The sequence below is a fragment of the Caenorhabditis briggsae genome (assembly GCF_000004555.2).
Source record: "Caenorhabditis briggsae complete genome, chrX, whole genome shotgun sequence".
Classification (NCBI taxonomy): Eukaryota; Metazoa; Nematoda; class Chromadorea; order Rhabditida; family Rhabditidae; genus Caenorhabditis; species Caenorhabditis briggsae.
The window spans coordinates 10,138,007-10,150,992 of NC_013491.2; the positions used below are offsets into that span (position 1 = coordinate 10,138,007).

At 40.5% G+C, this 12,986-nt stretch overlaps 1 protein-coding gene across 1 annotated transcript; it reads right to left on the reverse strand.

Moving 5' to 3' along the window:
- Nucleotides 1–1,858: 1,858 nt before the first annotated feature.
- On the reverse strand, nt 1,859–6,510 carry CBG14548 (the record flags this gene model as incomplete). The annotated part of the gene is made up of 11 exons (XM_002644551.1): nt 1,859–2,041; nt 2,475–2,672; nt 2,724–2,849; nt 2,932–3,111; nt 3,285–3,509; nt 4,387–4,476; nt 4,669–4,737; nt 5,599–5,687; nt 5,818–5,959; nt 6,183–6,238; nt 6,438–6,510. 11 exons carry the CDS (start codon nt 6,508–6,510, stop codon nt 1,859–1,861), a joined length of 1,431 nt encoding a protein of 476 aa, XP_002644597.1.
- Between the last annotated feature and the right edge of the window lie 6,476 nt (nt 6,511–12,986).

A 12,986-nucleotide genomic window follows, 5' to 3' on the forward strand; every position in this document is an offset into this window, starting at 1 on the left:
TGGGGGGGGGGGGGCACACATTGGAAAATTAATCACGTGTGCTAAATAGTTGCGGGAAAGGTGACCGTTTGACTTGGAAAAATCCTGAGAGTTTCAAAGTAGAACGCTGTTGTATAATTTTATTATGAGCAAAATTACCGTATTTACTTTAAAGGAAGCCCTTTACGTGCACTTTGAGCTGAATTATCTCGATTCCTTCGTAAAATATCGCGAATCCGTTTACCTGTTAATTATTTTTCATATTATTGCCAATATTTTATCAGTTGACCGTTTTTTGATAACTCTCACAAGGCAGTGTTTTCAGAAAATCTTTGAGAATTTTCTGAGATTTTGGTACTTTTAAACATACTGATTACAGTGCCGTTTTTATTTTTGCTTCTTCCTCCTTACAATAAAGTTATGGGCTGTTAAAGAAACAATTTTAAATGAGCGAAATTGTCAGATAAACCACGCTAACTGAGCTCAAAGATCTTGTTTGAGGTGGGCATCTCATAGAGACACTGCAGCTTTTCAATTTTTGTAGGATTTATCTAAAATTTTCTCGACGAAACAATTGATTCTTCAAGAAACGGAATAAACTCAAACGGCTTTCTATCAGAGAATGCAAGATAGTAAAGAAATTCAAGTTGCAGTGAGGACTCGTTACAGTTTTTAAAAATTATTCAAATGCATTTGATTTTTTAGAATGAAACTCGAGGAAAACTCTTTTCCAAAATAACACAAAATATTCCAAACTGCTGAAATGAAAAAGTGCAATGGTCTTTGCCAGAGAAAAATTTCAAGCCATAAATAAAACTGTTATTTGGTAGTTGCTAATCTTGCGCGCAAAAATATGTGATTCACACTGCCACTGGGTGTCTCGAATTCTCTGCAAACACATTGTTGATGTGCATTTGAGTTCTTTTCTTTTTTGTTTCCCAGAAAGCCCCTCTGGGAAACACCGACTCGTCTCGATGAACCGAATTGTCAGTAGTGAGCACACAACGATTCATAACCATATACATTGGGCCACTAGTGTCAATCACAGACTGCCTGCCAGCCAATAAATTCTTTTTCTGGCTCGCCATGACTTTTTTCGTTCGGTGGTGCTTTCTTCTACTATAGAAAAACAGCTTCTTATTCAGTTTCAACAACTTTTATCCTTGCGATGAGAAATGAAAAAAAGGAAAATGATAAAATTACTATTCTAAGAAAGGAAAGAAATGTTTGGGCTGGGGGATTGGTCAGATATGACAGGCATGAGGATGAGGGATAGTTGTGAAAAATAAAACGGTGATTTGGAAAAATTCTAGGCATTCTGAATATCAGACATTCGATAAAATGCAGAAAAAGGATTGTACACAGAATTGATGTCATTTTGTGAAAGTCTAGAAGGGAAATGGAAACACGGAGAAAAATACTAACAAAAAATTTCCTAATAGAGTGGATACTTGAAGAATACAGATAGATAGGACAGTATGTATATGGGGTGTGAATATAGAAAATAAATGGGGTAATTAGGAACTGGGATCGATAAGAAAAGTTTAAGTGAGTTGCAGGATCACTAGTAGAACACAATATATATATAGGTTCGAGAACACTGGGAGAAAATACTTGGAGACATAAAGAGAGTTTTTTGAGAGAGCAGTTGAGAATCAGTGAGGAAAGAAGCAGAATCGTTAGTTGTATTCCCTGTTATGTGGCGAAAAAGTGACATATTGGAAAGAAACAAAAGAGGTAAAAAATGAAAAAATAAAGAAATGAAATGAGTCAAAGAGGAGAGATGACGGGGTTCTGGAAAGAATCAGGGCGTTTCTAGACTGGCAACTAACAACTGAAAGAGCAATGGGTATTTGGCAACATGGCGATGTGGAGGAATTCAGGCGGAAGTCGTTGCCTGGGTACTATGATCAGCGAAGATGACATGAGTAGTGAACATGTACTTCTCTCCGCATTGAGTTCCGCACAGAGCACATTTGAATGGATCTCCCTCGGTGTGAAGGCTCTTGTGGAGCAAGTACATAGTGTTGTCGAAGAAGATCATTCCACAGTGATTGCATTCCTGAAATTTTTTTATATGTTTGTTGTTGCCCCAATTCTGAGAATAAAGTTGTTTTTAGAACTTTTGGGATGTCATCCATCAAGATCAATTAAGTATCGAACTTGTGACATGAACACTAATTGCCGACAGGAACAAAAAACCGTTATCAAACTATACTTCGGAGTGTAATGTTCGTCTCTATCTTCAATTTTTTTTCTAGGTTAGGAACGGTTCTATATATTTGCAACATTCTTGACTTTGACATCCGATCAGTTTGATTCATGACTTTCAAACTTGTGCCCAGATAAAATTCTCAGTTTTGATTAGGAAATCGAAAATCCCCAAGAAAAAAAAAGAGTCATGAGGGAAAACAGAATTTCGTAAAATTTTCCTTCGGAATTATATACTACGTTGCACATAAAAGTTGTCCTTTTCAAGACTCTCACACACTTACCACATTTTCCTCCTCGTCTTTCTCTGGAGTTGGAGACTGCTCCTTATCCATAGAAGAGATAGTAGAGTCGTTGGCAGGTGGAGAGTGCGACTGGTCACTTGGGCTTGGAACGCTCACACTAACGGAGCTCGATGTTTGCTCGGACCATAGTTGGACCTGTTCCTGTTCCTGTTTCACTGCGGCTGGGATGTTACCAAGCTGAAAAACTCTTTGTTGTCCGATTGCTAGTCTCAAAATGTAATTATTTACCGGAAGTTGGACGGATGGGATGTTAATCAATCGTGGGATGTTTTCTCCGAACCCTCCAAACTGATTCATCTGGTTGAGGCACATCAACAAGATGTCTGGGTTGGCCATCGGGAAAGGTGATGGAGGCTGAAATGTGTAATAGTGACTAACTGATCAGAAACTATTTTTTACTAAAAGGTTCTTTGGAAAAAAATTCTGAATGACTCACAATTTTATCAAACTCGGATGAGGTCGAGTTTTCTGAGGATTCTGTGTTTGGTGGGCTGAATTCGGTCTTCACCATTCTTTGCAATTGCTCCGAGATGCTGATGCTCTCTGGATCTGCTTCTGGTGACGCGTGTCCATTTGATAACTTCTTCCGCTTAGCGTTTTCTTTTTTCGGAGAACCCTGAAAAGTTCGTTTTCAAGATGTCATCTAATTTCACGGAAAAGCACGCGTTGTCTCACGGGGCAACCAGCTCCGAGAAATATGAAAAACATCATCTAATAATGTTCTGCTCCGATCTCTTTCGCCTAATAACATGTTACAATGAACGCCTTGTCTGGAATTATAGTAGTTACCTCATTCTCGTCATGTCTCGTCTGGAAATGAAGGAGTAGCCGTCTGGAATTGGCGAACATCAAATTACAGCGTTTGCATGACGCAGGATTCGTCGCTGATATCGTGTGTGTCTCCTCTAAGTGTGCTCGAAGTGCATTGTGCTGACTGAACTGCATTACACATAATGAAACTGGACATTCGAAACCGAAACCCGTTTTGATATGAGTCATCGAGTGCTCTTGCATCTGAAAATTATAAACAAAACATATATGTTTCACATAAGCTAACTGTGTAAGCCTTCTTTGTCTTGCGCCTAATTGTTCCCGCTCCGGTTTTTATTTTGTGTATTGTCTTAAAAATCGGTTTTCGCTTTCGATCACATTACAACTTTCCGACCTTTCTCTAATTGTTTTATGGCTTGCGAGTGTGTGATGGCTTTCAACTTTTCTCGGAACCAAATCAAAACGTTACCCAACCTAGCTGGTTTTGTCCCTTCTCATCATCTTCTCTTTTTCTTCTCTGATTGGGCCTGGGGGTGAGGAATGTAGAAAAAAGGGTTCTAGAGAAGAAGAAGAAGATGCTAGAAGGTGGATCTTCCTTAAAAGAGCAATGCGCGTGCCATCGTCAAGGTCTTTTACTAGATCATACCGTGTCGGAAGGCATGGAATCGGGAAGCAATATGCCTCTGTATAACCTGCGTCAAATTGGTTCTCATGTTTTCTGGAGGGGCTTACTCGACCTTCAAGAACGGTTCCGAGTAAACAGATATCATCAAGAAAAGAAGCGCGCCGCGTCTTCCAATTTCTTTTTCTTTTTTCTCAGGACGCCACCCCCGTCGTCGGTCTTCCTTTCTTTCCGGGAAAGCGAAAATCCAAATTGAAAACGACCTTCGGCGCGGGAAAAAGAAAGAGAGAGGGGGTGCCTTCTGATTTTCGCTTTCCTAGATCAGTTTCACTTTCGATTTGATTGCGTAAATTGGAAGATAAAACACGATTTTTGAGTTGCGGAAGACATCGGCAGCTTCTCTTGCGCAACACACTTGCCGCGCGCCGCTAAATAGGGTGGCCTAGGAAGTCGACTGGCAATAAAAATCAAAAAGAAACGCCAGACAGTGGGACATACCTGATCTTTCCTGAAAAATCGCTTCTTGCAAAAACGACACTCATAAGGCTTGACACCGCTATGTCGCATCCGATGACGATGCATGTTAGCCTGAAAACGAAACATCAATAAACCAATGATAGAAAGTGAAAATGAGGAGGGAATGAAAACATAGAAGATCAATCAGCAACTGTATCCGTTATCGAAGACTACAGTATCCCATAAGTCTACTTGATTGGTATCTATGGATACCGTAATCTCCATTAAGTCGTATTTTCTCTGTTGTTCTCTCCAAATGCTCACCTTCTGACTGAACTGCATTTTACAGATATCGCACTGGTACATTTGGCCTTGGTGTCGTTCATGCGCTTCCTGAAATGTTCAAGAATCTTTACTGGTGTATTGGGTCATGTGATATTTCTAGGGTCATCACGTTTTTTGTACTGCCCCCGTATCTGGTCTTCCCGTTTTCCCAAAAAACGCCTATTTTTCCTATTCCCCATTTTCTTCTTCTATACCCGTCTGCTATCCCATCCTATCTACCAAACCCTTCTTGATGTCACTTTCCGAAAATACTCGGACCCGTTCGCAGCAGTGTGCTGGTCGCCTTTAACCAATTAGGATGACACCGGCTCTCATGAAAGGAAACATCCTTAAGAGGAAAAACCAATATGCGCGGTCCCTCTCCCCCATACCACTCTTATCCCTTACTTGACTATTCCCGATGACCGTTTGGGAAGTGAAAAAAAAAACAGTATGGAATAGGTGAGATGCGCAGTACATACTGGTCGAAGGTAAACAGTAGTTAGTGAGAAAAGCGGCAAGGAGCCGAGGATGGTGATAGGAGAATGGTAAAGGTAGTGGTTGTTGACTTACTGGACGTACAGTACTGCGAGTCTTGGAAGTAGAAGAAGAAGAGGATGATCAAAATAAGTTGGTTGCCGAGATAGGAGTGAAGGGATACATTACTCTACTAGACTGACAGAATGCTTTGTTTTTACACTTCTGTGCTCCATAACAATCTCGGATAGAGATAGTATTGATAGTAAAGACAACTAGCCCCTTTCTCTCGGGATTTACTCTCTTTTTTCCGCTATTATCGTGTACTTAGCGCCAAGTTTGTTCTCATTAACGTCAGAAGAAAGGAGAAGAATCATTTTTTCTGAACCTTCGCCGTCTGCTAACAAGATTCACCTTATTAGAAAATAACGAAAGCGAAATCCGTGAACTTACCAAGTGGCTTTTCATGTGTTGCGACATACAAGTGGTAAAATTACAATGAGGACATACGTGAACTGTCTTCTGTCCTTTCGTACCTCCTCCTGAAAAAAAGATGAATAGGAGAGAAGCAGAGAAAATACGCTAGAGCAAACAAAAAATGATATTTGACAATTACAAAATTTAGGAACGCAGTAAACAAAATGAAATGGAGGAAAATGAAGGAAAACTCACTTTTACCCAATGTATTTGTGATTTCTGTAATTGATATTGGTTCGCAGAGCTCTTCGGGGTCGGGACTGGGCGTGGGGTCTGACGGAGGTGTTGACCTGGGCGACGGGGTGGACGACTGAATTCCATCTCCCCACTCGATTGTCTGAAAAACGTTGATCTCAATGTTTCTAATGAATTTTATCCCTCTGGAGGCATGTCTGGAAGGAAAGACCTGTTACAACGTCACTTCTAGCTGAGAGAATCTCTGTTCCTTGTTCTACCTCCAGCATTAATTAGGCAAACAACAAGGCATTATGACGCAACCTTTCATTTTCCTCTCCGTTCTCATTCTCACTTCAGGAAGAAGGTTTGCATAAATGACGTACCTGTGAATTGGACATTCCTCCACTCGACGATCGACTGTGCTCTGTTTCGTGTTTCTCTGTAAAAAAAACGAGTTCTTTTCTGCCAATGGAAATCGAGTCGTTTAAAAGCAAACGGTTAATGGGATACCCGCTACAAATCCGAATTTTTACGGGTTTGATGTAAAAAAGACGGACAAAGAATTAAGGAAAAAGAGAGGAAGAGACGAATGTTTCGAAATGAATTGACATTCGTCTATCTCCGAACAGGTTGCTTACCAATATGTCCTTGAAACTCGGAAAATATAGTAGTCGTAAATCCGCATTCTGTGCAAGCGTTCAATTCATCCATTGTTGAGATCACTGAAATGATAAGGAATTGCAAAAACCGAAACTTAATGCGATGAAACCTCAAAAACACGAAAGAAAAACGTGAGGAAAAGACAAAAAAATGTTGGAATACGAGGGGAACATGCACAAAAAACGAGGTAATCAGTGAGATACGTGTTTACGGATGGGTAAAGATAAGAAAGGAAGTGTATAGGAAATGGTAAAAGGGGCGGATATATATCGGAAAATGAGAAAAGTTAGATTGTGAAAAAAATATTTATTAGCCACAGCCGAACAAGAAAAAAACGCGGAGGAGGAGTCAGATCCGTAGCAAGGTGATAATCATTTAGCCAAGGAATATAATCATTCAGCTGGCGGAATTTCGAGCCCCGGAGCAACATAATTATGGGCTTACGCCTCTGGATACGAGTGAGACGAGAGGGAGAAGAAGCCAAAACAAAATGGAGTTATGGATGAATGCCTATTTTCCCATTGAGATAGTGGTTGCTGTGGAAGTGTTTGACTTACTGAGCCTGGTCCACGGTTTTGAGAGCAGCAGCTAGTGACCCCTTCCCTACTTGTTTGTCGATCGGCGGCCGAAGGAGGGCCGAGATACGGTTTCCGGGTTTGGCCAAACAACTCGAATGGCCTCTACTCCATAAGCTGCTGCTTCTCCGGATTTGACTTACACTCATCGAGCTGCGGACTACTGTGTGCTTACCATATTGGCAAGGTGTGCACAGGAAGAAGAAGAAGAAGAGGAAAAATGTGAAGAGGTTCGGATCGGTTACGGTTGGTTCTCCTCTATGTGTCTTCCTCAGACCAGTTCATTTGAAAATCCAAAGGCCACCATGTAAGGATGAGAAAAAATTTATGGATCGATTATCTCATCCAGACATGTTGTGTAAAATAGAGGAAACACCAAAACATAGGATATTACACAATCGATTCATCATAGATGTATATGAAACACGAATCAGATAGCTACGGTAGTTCTAGATTTGTATTAAAAAACAAGGAATCGTCAAAGTAGTAAAAAGGAAGGAAATGCAAAAACTGGGCCTTCAGCTCTTCCTACATAGAAAGAAAAACACGTATGTGCGATCTACCACTCATGGGCTAATAGTGAATTGCGTATCTAAGGATTAATGTCAATTATACGCAACCAGTTTAAGTTCGAGAATAAGAATATGGGCATATGGTGCAAACAGGTAATTGAGAGGAGGGCTGAAGAGTTGTGTGAGGCAAGCATGTTGTATTGTTGCGTAGTGTTATAATGAGAAAAAAACGACAGGTTGTCTCAGGAAAAGAGGGGGGACTTCGTCGATGGGGGTTGGACCAGAGGAGGAGCAGACTGTCTGGGGGTGGGATGATGAAAAAAAAGGGAAGGACGAGTAGAGGAGAGGATTTTGGAAAAGTGAAAGAAGAAGCAGGAATTACTGTAGAACTAAAAGTGCAACAAACGCTGGTCTGGAGTGATACGACTACACCTGGGGGTGGCAGATGGGCGGAAAAACGACTTTACGCGGATGGCAATGAAAAAAATGAGATTGAGGGATCGCGGGGGGTGACGGTTTCTGAATGGCATTTACAAGAAGAGGGATGAGAGATAGTGCGGGTGTCGCTAGGGTGCCAAACAAGCTTTTTTAGGAATACGATAGAAAAAAGTGGGGGTAGAAGACGAAGAAGAAGAAAAAGCGATATAGAAACTGTCGATGGCAGCGCGGTAGTGGCGGTGGCGTCGGCAACGGGCATCATCGCCTATCTGCCGGGCGCAGAAAGATGTAAAGAAAAAATCGAGCTGCGTCGCACATCATCAGAAGACGCAGCTACCCTCGCTATCCTACCCCCACACACACCGTTTAGTTCGGAAGAAAAACGGCAACACAGAGAGAGTGAATAAAAAAATTGAAAGGAGAGGAAGAAGGAAGATACCTGGGGGAGGCGGAGGCTGCCGTTGCGGGTGGCCTACGGGTCGGGCAAGGTTAAAGTGAAGACGACAGGATCTTTTCAGACCATACTAGCTGTAGCAGCAGCAGAAACAGCCGAAACAGAGAGACTTCCTTTCCTCACTTTGCCTTTTTTCCTTACGATGAAGAAAAAAACCCGGTTTTTTGCGGCAGTGAGAAGAGCGTCTGGAACATAGTAATGACCTTCCAAAAAGATAAGGCATGTGGAATTACAATTGGATGAACATTTGGGAAAACGTCAAAAAAAGGAGAAGGAAAAAAAAGCGGGAGGGGAAAGGGAGAACAAGTGATTCCGTCGATCTCGTGGTTTCCGAAACAGTCAAAAAAGTTTGTGTACATCATCATCCCTGTATCATCTGTTCTTCTTTAGGAGAGGATGTAACAAAATTAGGCAACATGGATGTTGGAAAGGTGTTAGTAAGAGTGTTCATGTTGGCATAGCGTCCTTCCCTCCAGGGTTTTCTATCACATCCATGTGTATCTGTGAAAGATCCTTCTCATCAAACAACTCTATAAGGCAAATAGGAGAAGACAGAGAAGGTAAAATGGTTTTCAAACCATTCAGGAAGAGAACAAAATAGCATCACTTGATGATGATAAATTGGGATGACAAGTTAGTTATCAAACCGGTATGGCGTTTTGATTATCCCTAACTAATTTCAACGAATTTTGATGAAACTTCGGAAAACATCTCATCGATATCAATAGGCGGAGTCACTCTTCGAGAGGTGTGACTGATTGAACGCGTTGTTCAGAACTTGATAAGATGTTCAAACGATTTTCGGATTGTTCCTTCAATCATTGATGACAGAGAAAAGTGCACAGTTGTGTAGCACAGGAAGATGATGTTTCGATAACTTTGACCTTGGACTTGAAACAGGAGAAAATAGAATAGACTTTCTTTTTTTTTACCTATCCTTCGGAAGATAACCAAAAAACAGGAATTGGAATTTCGGCCACTTTAGGAAGCGAGTTTCCTCACTTTATCAAGGTTCTTCCAACTGCCTTCCTGTGAACCTCGTTTTCAAAACTGAGTCATGTTGGACAAATTTTTTAATATTTTGAATCGGAAAGAAGCTCTTGGAGCAATAGCCAGCAGAAGAAATGAGAAAAAATAGGAACAGAGATTCTGACCCAAGTTTTCACACCTCCAAATGAAAGGGACTGTGAAATTTTAAACCTTTGAAACATGATATCACTCAAGAATCAAGGAAAAGTATCCTGGAAAAATCATATCCTGAAGAACAAGTGAAAAAATCCTGATCGAATTTAGCGCCGACGGAAATTAAAAAAAGCAAAGAGCCGACAGATTTGATTAGTCCGTAAAAGCACAAACTCTTTCTCGAACTCATTCTGCAACAATCCAGAAAAAATATTTCAGTCTCTCTGACAAATTTTTTTTTGATTGATAAGAAAAACACATACCGACTTTGTATATGTTTTGGTGGATAACTAACTGAAGCAAAAAAAAAACTTTTTAGGATAACACAAGACTCCCTCTCTCTCTCTCATGGAATATTTGTATACAGAGATGAAAGATAACGGTCGAATGAGCATCATGGAAAAAAAGCTCATTAGCGACTGGGAAAAAACAGGAGGAGGTATCTCGAATTCGACGAATCTTTTTCAAGGTGGGCAATGAGTTGTCGTCGACCACAGTAGGCGGTGGTGGGGGAAGAGCAGAGAAAGTAGAACGTAGATGTATTCCTATTTCTTTTTCTTCTTTTACAAATATTAGTGGCTAAAATTCTTTGAAGATACCGAACGTGAATCACGGAACATGAAGAAGATGATTCTGGAGTTTTGTATACCTTAAGAGGTGGCTACCGACAGATGGCGCCAACATCAAAGGCACCCTCGAAACATTGGAACAAGGGTTAAGTAAATTCGTAATTTCTTGTTGACAACGTACTTATAACGAAAAGTACGTAGCTTCTAATCATCCAATCTTGTTCCGGAAGAAAGACTACAAATCATAAACATTGAGTTTGATTTCTCACACCTACTGAAGCATTCATCCAGAGACAGTAGGTATGGCTCATCATCAATTTTTATGATTCATCCCAACAGAATATGACTTTTCCAAGACTTACTTTTTTGAAGAATGTACAAGTGTGGCGTCGTGCCAGACACAATTAGGGAGGTCCAAATTCAAAGAAGAGTGGGCGCGAAGGAGCTGCCTACAATAACATCACATGTTGTTGGGAATCGGACTGTTTGCCAAGCAGGCGAGCGGGGCTATAATTGGGAAAAAGAGAGAGGAAAAAGGATTTTTGAGGAGACAAAACACAATCTGGACTTGAATGAGGATCTATACGAAGTAAAGTGGGATTCACATCGAGGAACATGATCGTGTACCGTAATCCGTAGACGGTTATGGCTGGCCGAACAATCCGTGCCACAGGCAGGACGACATGGAGAAGACCGCCGTACAAGTCTCAAACACTACTTGTGCAGTTTGCGGTATGAGCGAGGGATTTTGAGGATTATCCGTCCTGTAGTGCGTCTCCTTCCACTCGCTCACGTTTGGAAGAGAGACACTTAACAATCGGTCCGAATCCGAAATCCGACTGGAAACTGTTCGGCATACCAGTTATCCGAATCCGGCGGATTTTTGATGGTGAAAACGAAACCCCCTCTCTTTGTTTCAGTTTTCGTGTAAGCGTTCAAATATTGGTTTCTGTGATAGATGGGATACGGTATTCAGTAATTTTTTAACAAAACAAGATAAAGCACAAAAAAAAGTTGGTTGGCACAAAAAATTGAGGTAGCAGCTGAGGAAAAAAAAGTCGCAATGGAGACTTAGAAACAAATTGGGTGGGATAGCACATCTGCCACCAACATGATCAAAGTCCCACCAAATCGTTGAGACAGGTACGTTACGATCCCAGGGTAGAATTACGTTGCTCTCGCAGAAATTCCAGTAAAGCTAATTAGTCTCTGGATCAAACAATGACACTAATCCATGGAGATTAGTATTGTTATTGTACTGTCAATAATCCACAGAACAACAGTGACAGGTAAATTCAGAAGATGCCCTCTGGGAAGGAAACACCAAGGCACAACGACAATGCTCTCCTCGGAATGAAAATAATGAAGGGATGAGAGGCGGAGACGAAGAACCAGAAACTGAAAAAGCTTGAGGTTTACCAAAATGACGAATCACCAGCTGCCACAAAAAGGGTCAACCTTTTTTATGCTCAAATTTTTATCGTTTAGAAAAATGGGTCGAGGTGACGACGTGGAGTGTACTTTTAGAGTGATGGTTGTATAAAAATTTACGATCGACGAGTGAAAGATTAGCTGAAGACGGGGTGTTCTTGAAAAATTAGATGTTTGAAAGCGGGAAATGAGAAATTGGATAGTACGGAACGGAAATGCCAGAGAAAAAAATTAAGAGGATTTTGAATTCTGGAGAGCTTTGGAACTTCTTTTCTTTGATTTTCGAAAATTATTTAACATGCATTTAACATAAATACATAGATGAATCAATCGAAAATTTGAAATATCTGCTCTTTTATAAGATACTAACTCATATTTGAGGAAAAAACATTCTACTTTCGGCGGTCGGCCTATAAATTCTTGTCGAAGTTGTGAGCGGTTTGGCTTTTCAATTGGATTGGCGAGGTTCTGCTCGGAACTTGACCAAAAACGGCTGCCGAAAGAAATACATTATCCTGGTATACAAAAATCGGACACGTGGACGAGAAAACCTGGTGGCTGGAGCCACGACCGAACTAACGTAGTTAGCAGATGTTTTTTTGTTCACATTTTTTGTTCGTTTTCCGGCAAATTCTTAGATTTCGAAACTTTAATAATCCTACTTTTTTGGAGGTTTTCAGCGCGTAAACTGTCGAAAAGCAATAGTATTTGAGAATTGAGAAAAGTACCGCGAATGTAAGGTTTCAGAAGCTTTCGTTACAGGAACCATTGGGCACACCCAAAAGAATTGCTTTCCAAAGCTTCAAATTTTTGTACCAGAATAATACTCGCTCGGAACCTTATCATATATAGTCGGAGTTTTATCAGTTTCAGTAGCGGTCTTACCTGACTAAAGCCCGACCAGAATTAGCCGGCAATGACCGAGATATTTGCAAATTTCCGGATAAAATGAAAAAATTCTGATTTTAGAACATATTGTGCTTGACAAGAAATTTGAGATAAGAAGACTTATGAATTCGTGGAGAAATCATGAAACCTGAAAGATTTTGAAATACACAAAGGAACATTTTCAGTATTAGAGGACTTCACAGAGTTTCGAATTTCCCCATCATTAACCAATTAGTTTGAAATTTTCAAACGTTGGTGGAAAATAATTAAATTGAACTACTTGAAAGCAGTTCCTAAAATATAGAATTTTGAAAAATAATTTATAAACGAAATTTTGATGAAATAGCCGATTGATAGTGCTTTAAACGAATGTGGTTTGACCCAAAAGATTGAAGTGAAAAAGTGAATTTCCAGAAAGTTAATTTTTTCCGACATTGCTGCCTGGAAACATTTCGTTGGTGATTCAGGATTCTCATTT